At 62.4% G+C, this 10,075-nt stretch overlaps 1 protein-coding gene across 1 annotated transcript; it reads left to right on the forward strand.

Annotated features, from left to right (window-relative positions):
* Positions 1-4,394: 4,394 nt before the first annotated feature.
* MNEG_2760 (hypothetical protein) lies at positions 4,395-9,856 on the forward strand (the record flags this gene model as incomplete). The annotated part of the gene is made up of 16 exons (XM_014048759.1): positions 4,395-4,415; positions 4,743-4,849; positions 5,087-5,255; positions 5,493-5,632; positions 5,827-5,965; positions 6,286-6,609; positions 6,775-6,936; positions 7,224-7,304; positions 7,614-7,880; positions 8,069-8,153; positions 8,372-8,427; positions 8,590-8,619; positions 8,802-8,901; positions 9,157-9,275; positions 9,495-9,665; positions 9,848-9,856. 16 exons carry the CDS (start codon positions 4,395-4,397, stop codon positions 9,854-9,856), a joined length of 1,980 nt encoding a protein of 659 aa, XP_013904213.1.
* Between the last annotated feature and the right edge of the window lie 219 nt (positions 9,857-10,075).

Genomic DNA, 10,075 nt, shown 5'->3' on the forward strand with positions numbered 1-10,075 from the left:
GTGTGCGCGCGTGCGCGTGCGCTTGCGTTTGTGTGTGTGTGTGTGTGTGTGTGTGTGTGTGTGTGTGTGTGTGTGTGTGTGTGTGTGTCATTTGGGCTGGCAAGGCGGCAAGTGCGACTTCAAGAGCGGTCGCGCGGTATCGGCCAATGAGCGCACCGCACGGCGCATTCCCGCGCGGTGTGACAGCAGCGGCGGCGGCGACCCGGCCCCTGCAACCCCTTTCGACCGGCCCTCCCCCGCGCACCCGTAGCCATGGCGGCCCCCAGCTGCGCGATCTGCGCCTCCGGGCTCCCACTCAGCTCTGTTAGCCGCGCCGCCGCGCCGCCGCGCGCCGCGACGACGCCGAGCTGACTCAGCGGGTTCTGGTCGAAGAAGGCGCGTATGAAGGCCTTGGCGGCGCCCGTCATGACGGCGAGGCGCGAGGGGCGCATGTCGAGGACGGCGGCGGCGCGGGACAGGTCGATGACCTGGCCGGGGTGGGGGCAGGAGGGGCGTGGGCGTGTCCAGTGCGTTTGAATGTGGGGCCGGGATGTGTTCATGTGTGTGCGCGTGCACGGTTGTGCGTGTGCATGTTCTCGAGTGTGTGTGATGCAGTGCGGTGTGTGCGTGTCGACGTCTGTGAAGGACATCAACATAAAGAGGTTGACAGTATATTGGGAGGGAAGTGTGGGGCCGTGATTTGGCGGAAGATAAGGGGACGCTCGCTGCCGCAGGCGTTGCAGCGCGGGCAGGGCGCCCGTTGGCCAGGCGCCCACCAGCAGCACGTAGCGTATCATGCCCTTTCTGATGCGCGCTGACTGGGCGGCGTCGATGATGCGCAGCCGCCGCGCGCGCAGCTCGGCGGTGGGGTCCTAGGGGCGGGGGCATAGGCGCGGGTGCGGGCGCGGCAAGGGGCGGTAAGGGGCCGGACGGGCGGCGGCGGCGGCGTCGGAGGCGTCGCAGGGGCTGGCGAGCGGGGCCCATGGGCGGGCGGGAATGAAGAGTTTGCCCGACCAACACGATTGACGCAGTCCAGTGCCCCTGGGTCCGTGGCGCGAGCGGGAAATTGGCGACCGCGCTCCGACGGGCGGGCAGAGCAGGAGGCCATCCCCCTGCTCACCACCGGCCGCAGCCGGCCCTGCTCGTCCTCCTGCAGGCCCTCCCACGAGTGATCTCCTGCATAGCGCCGCTCGAACGCCTCGTAGGTCCTGGGCAAAGGTCGAAGGGGTGGGGGCTACATGGGATGGCCGGCAGGGGGGGGGGTCTGCTTGGCGATGAGAGGGCCAGACACACCGGCCCCTCATGCAGAGCTCGGGCAGTGCCAGCATGAGCGCGGCGCCCCGCCGATGCCGGTGTCGCGGGCGCCCTGCAATGCGGTCCCGGCCACACGATCTGCAGCCCAGCCGCAGGCGCCGCGCCCGCTGCGCGTGCTCCTGCTCTCCTTACGCCGGCGCTGTCTGTGCCTGCGCCCCCCGCCCCCCTGCACGCGCCTGTCCTCCGCAACGTCCTCGTCCTCATCAATAAGCTCCCCTGCCAAGTGGCCAGCGATGTAGTAGGTACCCATGCCCCTCTACGTCGTACAAGACCTCCGTGCTTATTGCCCTGTTGGCACTGCGGGTGCTGCAGCAGGCCCCCCGCCCCCCTCGAGCACTGGCAGCGCGGCGCAGCACTGGCAGCGCGGCGCAGCACTGGCAGCGCGCGCGACACGTTGCTGCCGCAGTGCTGACGCGAGATGACAGGGTTGTATTCACTAGCCGTCTCTCGAAAGTCTTATACTCGAAAGCCTACAGATAGATGCTCGGCGACTTCAAGATCACTGGATGCGCGTTGATCACGTCTCCAAATCTTTCCTTCATGAGTGGGGAGAATCAAATTTTGCGGTCATGTATTGTATGGTGCGTCCTGAGCCACCGAGCAGTTTCGCTCGGCTGGCGTGCTGAGTTGGTCATGGCCGGCCGTCATGCTCTCGCTGGGTCGGCCCTCAGTGCACAGCAGCAGTCCAAACCTACATGCGCGCCTGCGCAGATCTCTCTGTGCCAGGTCAGACCAGATGATGCGAGAACAGCTTTTACACCGACTGAGGGTTCAAGGTGCGCGGGCACTTGCGTCGCAAGCGGTCGCTGCGGGTGAAAGAGTGGGTGGCGGCAGGGCGTAGGTGCGTGGCTGCCTGGCTGGCGCACAATGACCGTATTGGCTGCATGCAAGGCAGTAATGAGTGTGAGCACGGTTGTGTAGAGCCTGCAACAAATTTCCACTGATGATGCCTTGCCGAAATGCATGTCCCCCACAAGCGCATTGCTCTCCGCATTNATGGCTGTTTGCAACTAGGTTGGCATGTTGGCCGGCGCCAAAAAAAACTACAAAAAACTGAAAAACTACGAAAAACTACGGAAAACTAAGCAAAACAATTACAAAACTGCGAAAAACATACACATAACAGAAGCACTACGCAAACCCACGGTGCATCGAGCCAGATCACTCAGCGATCTTGTATATGTAGATGATGATATGAGGTTTTTGGTTATTTTCGTAGTTTTTCTAGTTTTCCGAGTTTCTGCGGCAGCACGCCAGCCAACATGCCAACCTAGTTGCAAACAGCCATAACAAGTATGGCTAGNTTTCAACTAGGTTTGCCGAATGCAAAGTGCCAGCGTACAAAACCTCAAAAACCAAAAAACCATAGAAAAGCTTGTCAAGAATGTTACAGGGCTCGCCACATACATACGCGGATTCCGCTCAGTGCCGCGCACTTCGCCAGGTGACGGGCCATGACCAAGCCTGCACGATCAACCTCTTCCCCTGTATACGCGTCGATCATGCATATACAAAGCATGCAATTGCATGCAGCTTTGATTGGCGCCATCTTAGGCCCTGCATGGGGGTGCTGCTGCTGGCCATGTGGTGATCTGTGCTGCAGGCAGCCGCGCAGATATAGGTTTTATATGCGTTTGCAAGCGTTTTGATAAGTTATTCAAGGCTTTTTGAGGTTATTCAAGGTTTTTGGTGGTTTTTTGGGTTATTTTCTCACTGTGCCATCGGCAAACCTAGTTGAAACTAGCCATAAGTGCCGATGTAGAGGAGCAGTGATAAGCCTGAAGCCGACATTTGCCAGGTAGAATTTACACTTGCAGGACCTTGCCTCACTGATTGGACCAGCTGTGAGACCGTGTGCAGCGGCCAGCGCCAGCCGCCTGATTATGTGAGGCAGCCATCAAACTTGCAGGCAACATAGGAAAGGCATCAACCAAGCAGGCGACCATGCTCGAAACGGCTACCTCTGATAGCTTGCCGCACTCAGACCCGCAATGACAGTTGGACAAGACTCATTTTGTCGCTCATCAATCAGGTTCGGATAGCACGACGACACCAGCAATCCGAATCATGTCTATCCTACCTAGGACCACCTGCCTCACACCCTGGCCTGCGGTACGGGCCCCTGGCATGCGCATCACGTTATTGGTGTCATATCATGGGTGGTAGAACTTGCATGTGGAAAGCGCACGCGTAGTGACCTAACACTGTGGGCTCGTTCAATCCACACAGTTGACCCAGCACCAGAAAGAAATTTCTCACAACCGCAAGCTGCGCCGCTCACAAGCAACTGGCCATCGCTAAACAAATCCGAAACGACTGACATAGACGCGCTTGCCTCTTGCTGCGCTTTAAGCGCACGACTGCACGGTGTTCTGGGGGGCGTGAGCCGGGGTGAGAGCACAGCGTGCAGGTGGCTGCCGCTGGGTGGGAACTCTGCCTGCAAGCCTTCTCCAACCCTGTATATCCTCATAGGTTCTTACAAATTTATTCACAAGCGTACCATGAGTGAGCAGGGGCGATTCGGGCCAAATGCTAGGCCTTTTCTGGCCTCTCCACAACACACAGCCAGCGTCACTGCGGTGCTATCGTGGCCGGCGAACCTACCGCAGGGCTCAGCCAGCTCGTGATGTGCCAAAATTTACGCAGATATCAAACCGCACCGCACTCACGACGGCTCATCGCCCAGACACACCCCGCTTCGCCAGGCTGACGACAGCGGACGAGGCCTCAACAGGCGAGCCAGAGGTTCGTTGGCTACGTCATTCGTGACCTTATCAGGATCCCACTCAGGTGTCCAGCTTTGCCGAGCGATCTTACACCGCCGTGGTCCATTTGCGGCCCAGTGACGCACAAAGGCACACATCGGCTAGGAGGTTGAATAGAACTACGCGATGGGCGCCTGTGCATCCACACCGGATGGGCCGGATGTCCCGGCGTGGCGCACGGCGGAATGCGCGGCGCCGGCGGAGCAGGACAACGGGAAACCGTCGCCGCCTCCAGCGCACCCGCTCAGCCGCCTCTCGAGCCTAGATCCGTACGCAAAGGCAAAGGGCAACGGGCGCGTCGGCAGCATCACACTCATGCGCCTGAGCTCCGCGCCGATGGCTGGGTTTCTGTCGGAGGTGGGTGGGGACCCTTTCACACTGCAAGCCCGTGGGGACCCTTTCACACTGCAAGCCCGTGCCGCTCCCCCAAGGCAGTTCTAGCATTGGCTGCCCGCTCTGCACGCGCCTGCCGAGCCCACTGTGAGCGTCGTCAAAACCGCGCCGCCCTCCCCTACCGTGGGCAGCGCGAGCGACCAGCCGGCGCTCAAACCGAGCCAACAGCTCCGATGATGCAGCGGCACGAGCTCTCTCGCGGGCACCGTCGGTGGAATGGCAGCGCCGCACGCCGCCCTCCCCTCATACACGCCTCTGCTCCTGCCCCCGCGCCCGTGGCGCCGACCCCAGGTGCACGCGCTGCAGCAGCAGCTGGCCATGATACACGGCAACCCGCTGATCGGGCTGCAGGAGGCGGCTGAGCTGCTGTGCATCCGCCTGAAGACGCAGCTCGTCGCGTGAGCCGCGGCGGGCCCGCCGCATGCGCGGCCGCCGGGCACAGGGTCATCGTGCCACCAGGCGTACTGCCACCGCCTGCCGTGCGCAGACTCAAGTGTACCAAGCAGCCATCAACTGGACCCCTGAATTCCCACCCAGTTGCTTGGCCCTCTCCCACCAGACCGCGCTCTTGCAGTCACTCACACTACCTTCAAAATACACCCACGCAAACGCGCCTGCTTGTTTCAAAATTGCAGCATCTGGGCGGTCCCAAAGGACGACCCCACCTGCAGCGTGCTCATGGCCGCGCACGGCACCGGCGCCGCCGCGCTGCAGCGCCGCATCGTCACCCGCCGCGCGGAGGACGCGCCGAAGTGTGTGGGGGCCGCCTGCAGTCTGTCAGTCCAAGACGCCTTGAACACCACGGTGAGCTGTGAGCAATGGAATTGCGACGCAGACGGAACACGCCGCCTCATATGCGGTTGTCAGGCTGCAGGCGGCTTTGCCCTGCCCGTCGCCCCAGCGCCCGCGCGTGTTCGCACCGCTGGCAAGAATGCACCCCTGCAACAAAGGAGGCCACAGGGCCCACGCAAATCGCAAGCGCCTTTCAACCGACTGTCTGGCGACCCATGGCTGTTGCAACCGAAACGTGGTTGGTTGCAGGTGGAGGGCATGCCGGAGGGCCTCACTGGCGACAAGGGCGCCCTGCGCAGCTTCGTCCAGGTGCCCATCGGCGCGCCCGATGCGCCGCTGGGCGTGCTGCTGCTGGCCAAGTCAGAGCCCGCCTCGTTTGACAGCAACTGGTGCGTTTCTGGGGCCAAAAGGGGGGGTCCAAAGCTTGGAACAGGCGAGACGTGTGAGGCGTGACGGGGAGCGGTTGGTGCCTCCTGCGTCAGCTGGTGGGGGCGCCTCTTTGAGCTGCGGGCACCGGCGGTTCATGCCAGCCTTGGTCGCGTGCCAACCCGACTCGTGGGCGCACCCCTTCTGGTGTTGCCAGGTGGCAGGTGCGCCTGCAGCTGGCGGGGGCAGGGCTGCAGCCGCACCTGTACCACCCGCAGATCCAGCAGCTGGCGCAGCTGCTGACGAGGATGGAGGACGAGCAGGACCCAGTGGCACTGATCAGCCTGCTCCTTACTGTGGGTGATTGGTGATTGCATGGCATGCACATGGAAATTCTCGGGCCTGTTGTCATCTGGGCATTGATATCAGTTGAAATGGGGTGGGGCACCGTCTAAGACAGGCGCAATGCGGTTTGGGGCGCGGCTCGACCCCAACTGCAAGTAAGAAGCGACTACGGGCGCTACGTTCAGGGAGAGATGAGCCAGCAGCACGTTCAGCAAACCTGCTTGAGGCTCAGGTGTTACATAGTCTTGGGGCACAGTCCCATGTGGCGGCCCCTGCTTGCCGACCCCTTGTAGCTGCGGGCTCCCATGCCTGCCATGCGTCGCGCTCGCAGAGCGCCGGCCGCTACATGCACTCCGCGACCAACATGGCGGCCAGCGCGCGCCTCGCGCTGATCGCCAGCGCCCAGTCGCCGGAGGTCCCCGAGGCTCTCGTTTTCGAGTGTCCGCCGGCGGCAGCCAAGGCTGCCGCGGCCAACGCCTCGGGCACAGCCAGCAGCGGCTCCAACAGCCTCGGGTCGGACCACCGCCTGGCCCCGCCCAGCGACCCGGAGGCTCACGTCATCGCCAGCCGGTTGACCCTGGTCAACACGCTGCTGGCGTCGGCGCTGCAGGGGCAGCAGGCGCGATTCATCACGGACTGCTCCGCTTACATGCAGGTCAGCAGGGGGTGACCCTGGTCTGGCGGCTCACCTGAGCTGTCCCCTCCCTCTGCGGCCCTCGCGACAGGTTCTTGCTTTTGCCGTGGCTTGCCACCTCAGCACAACTGCTGCTGCAGCACTTTGACACTGCGCCGTGCCATGAACCTCCCTGATTTTGCGCAGTCAAGCGCCCGCCCCGCGCGGGACGTCTTCACACGGTCTTCGCAGCTGGTGTCGTCGATCGTGGTCGTGCCATTGATAGCGGGCGACGGCCCGGCGCTCGGTGGCCTGTACTTCACATTCAACTCGCCCTGCGATTTTATGCACATCCAGGACACACTGCTGGTGGGCAGTGAGAGCGCGTTGATGTTGGCATGGACGTGACCAAATGGGTGTTCCTGCATCAATTGTTCGTCTGCAAGCGAAGCTTACCAGTACAGCGCGCGCGCGCACACACACACACACACACACACGCACACGCATGCACGCACGCACGCACGCACGCACGCATGCACGCATGCACACACACGCACAACCGCACCACCACCACCGCCACAATGATGACCACACCAGCCACCAGCACCATGCAAGCCACCCCATACTTTGGCCCGCACCCCTGCCGCCACCCCCAGGGCTTCATCCATGGCGTCACCCCCATGCTGCACATCAAGCTGACGGGCCGCGCAGACCTGCTGGCTTCAATGGTCGCCCAGGTGGGACGTGCCGGTATGAGCTGCCGTGGCAGCAGCACCCTGAATCAAGCAAACGCCCACTACTCGCTGACGCCAGCAGCAGCTGCTGCCATGAGCTCACGTCCTCGGCCGTCTGGCTTCGCATAGCCCTCGGCGCTGGCTCTCTCGACGCTGCATTGGATTGCCTATTAGCTCTACGTATGGGCGCTGCTGGCAGGCAGGCTTTGCTCAGGCAACCTGCTAGCCGGCTGTGCTTGATGACGCGTGTTTTTCGACGAGACCGCCTCGTCATGCCACCTCTCCTTGTACACCCAAAACACTGCTCAGCAGGCCAACTGCAGTGCATCTGCCCCCAGCACGTCCAAGGCGCTGTCCTCGAGTCTGTCTGGCGGTCGCTCCGCCAGCGCCTTCGCCGCAGCGGCGGCGGGGGTTGCGTCCCCTACCAGCGTCAGTGGGGGCGGGCTGGCGGCGGCGCCGAGCAGCTCGCTCTCCAGCTCCAACGGGACCGACCCGTCGTCGGCGCTGCGCCCCGCCGCGTCGGCGCGGCTGTCGATGGTGTCAAGCAATCCCCGGCTCAACACAGAGGCGATGCTGCAGGTATGCGGCGGCACGGCGCAGGGCTTCAGGTCCAGCCTGGGCAACTCGAAAGCATCCAGACAGCTCCTGCTCGCTTGACAACGACAACACGCTTCTGCGGGTTCCGCCCCTGTGCCTATGCACGATGCGCTGCACGACCTTTTATATCAACTCAAAAATCAAAACCCGGACTTGCTGCTGTTCTGCAGGTCCTGCAGCAGGATCTCAGATCCAAGGGGCGCCAGTGCCTGGCCGACGCGACTGAACTCAGTGTGGCGGAGGTCCTGGGGCAAGGTGGGGATTGTCGTGTGTGTGTGTTGAATGTGTGTGTGTATAGACGTGTGTGCGCTTTACATGCATGCCGGTGATGTATGTCAAGTGCCAACGCATGCATGCATGCACTCGTGCATGCACCCGATGCCTACTTCGCCTTGGGCTGGTCACTTGAAGGCGTGCAGCCCTCCTACCTGCGTTCTTGGCTGAGCAGTGTACACTCATGCCAACCCATGCAGGTGGATTTGGGGTGGTATACAAGGGATGGTGGCACAAGGTCCCGGTCGCAGCAAAGGTGCGCCCCCCCCCCCACCTTGCACTGCACATTCCAATGGCGCCATCTGCTCAGCCGTAGAGCTGCCAGGGGCCGACCCCTGGCTGCAAGCGTGCAGAGTCGTGTCGGGCACGCGCAGCTCCTGCTGTCTCAAACGCATCTCCCCCTGCTTCACGCCCGCAGGTCATGCCGGCGCGGAACACCGAATTTGAGGTGGGAGCTGTGCCCTGGGGTCCATCAAAGAGTTGTGGCGTGCGCCTCGGGTCCTCAAGTTGCAGCCCACAAATGGAGTGCGTCGACACAATTGCACAGATGCGCCCAGCACCTGCTACCTGCGAAGCCACTGAAAGCGCTCTTTTTCTTCCCGCCGGTTGTCGCCTTTGCGGATCCCTCAGGCGCTGCAGGTCGCGACCGAGATGGCGGTGTTGTCCACAGTGCACCACCCCAACATTGTCAGCGTCTTCTCCTGCCTCACAGATATGGTCGAGGCGACAGGTGAATCGCAACACACTCTGCGCGCTGCACGTGAATGCTTGCTGGTGCATGGGCACCAGCACCATGAGATGCATGCATGCTCCTGTCCCCTGCACGGCGACTCACAGATGCGGCTTGGCTGGAGGATTGACCGCGTCAAGCTGCGGCGGCCCGCCACTGAAGCGCAGTGCCCCTGAGGGCTCGACACGCACACACCCAATGTCGACTGCGGACCTTGACTCTTTTCCTCACCAACTGTTTGCCCACCCGCGTCAGACCCGGGCCGCAGCACCAGCGTGAGTGGCGCGGCAGACATGCGCACGAGGTACCGCCGGCTGGGCGCCAACGAGGACCCTGAGGGGGCGCTGACCACCTACAACATTGTGGTCATGGAGGTGGGGGCGATTTGAAAGAAAATGCTGTATGGCTGGGTGCGCACGGCTCGGACGCGCAGATTTACCCGACAGCATGCGCTGCAGCCGCGAGCGGGCGCCCTGGGTGTAGGGGTCGAAAACCGCCGGCGCCGAGCTCCTTCCATCCCTGCCCTTTGGACCAGCCCTCTCCCCACACTCCTGACAACAATTGCGCCTGGAACACCCGCTTGCGCCCTGCAGTTCTGCGACCGCGGCACCCTGTATGGCGCCATGAAGGCCGGCCACTTCCACCGCGCCATGCCCAACGGCGCCATCGGCGTGGACCTGGCGGCCATTGTGGCGGTGCTGCTGGACGTGGCCTACGCGGTGCAGTACCTCCACGCGATGCACCTCATGCACGGCGACATCAAGGTGCGCGCCAGCACACGCACGTGGGGGGCTGGGGTGGCGCATCAAAACACGCACGAGGCTTGATGAACGGGCCCACAGTGCAATAAGGTGACCTGGGCCAGCAGAGCGCTCGTGCGCTGTGGCTTTGCTGAAGGCCAAGCACCCTTGTTGACGTGTGCTTCAAACTCGCCCTTCTTGTGCAGACACGGTAATGCACGTACGCGCTTATGTGGACCCACTTGCGTGCGCTTTACAGCTCATGCGCAAACGCAAATGCAACAACTTGACATCGTTCTCAGCATATCTGCTGGGAAATGTAATTTCTTTTGGATCCAGACCATCAAAACCCTGTGTGGCCGCGCACGCACGGTCTCACACGCCTCATCCTCACGATGGCCAATCCCAGATGGAGAACGTCCTGCTGAAGACGG

This window comes from Monoraphidium neglectum, assembly GCF_000611645.1.
Source record: "Monoraphidium neglectum strain SAG 48.87 unplaced genomic scaffold scaffold00323, whole genome shotgun sequence".
NCBI lineage: Eukaryota > Viridiplantae > Chlorophyta > Chlorophyceae > Sphaeropleales > Selenastraceae > Monoraphidium > Monoraphidium neglectum.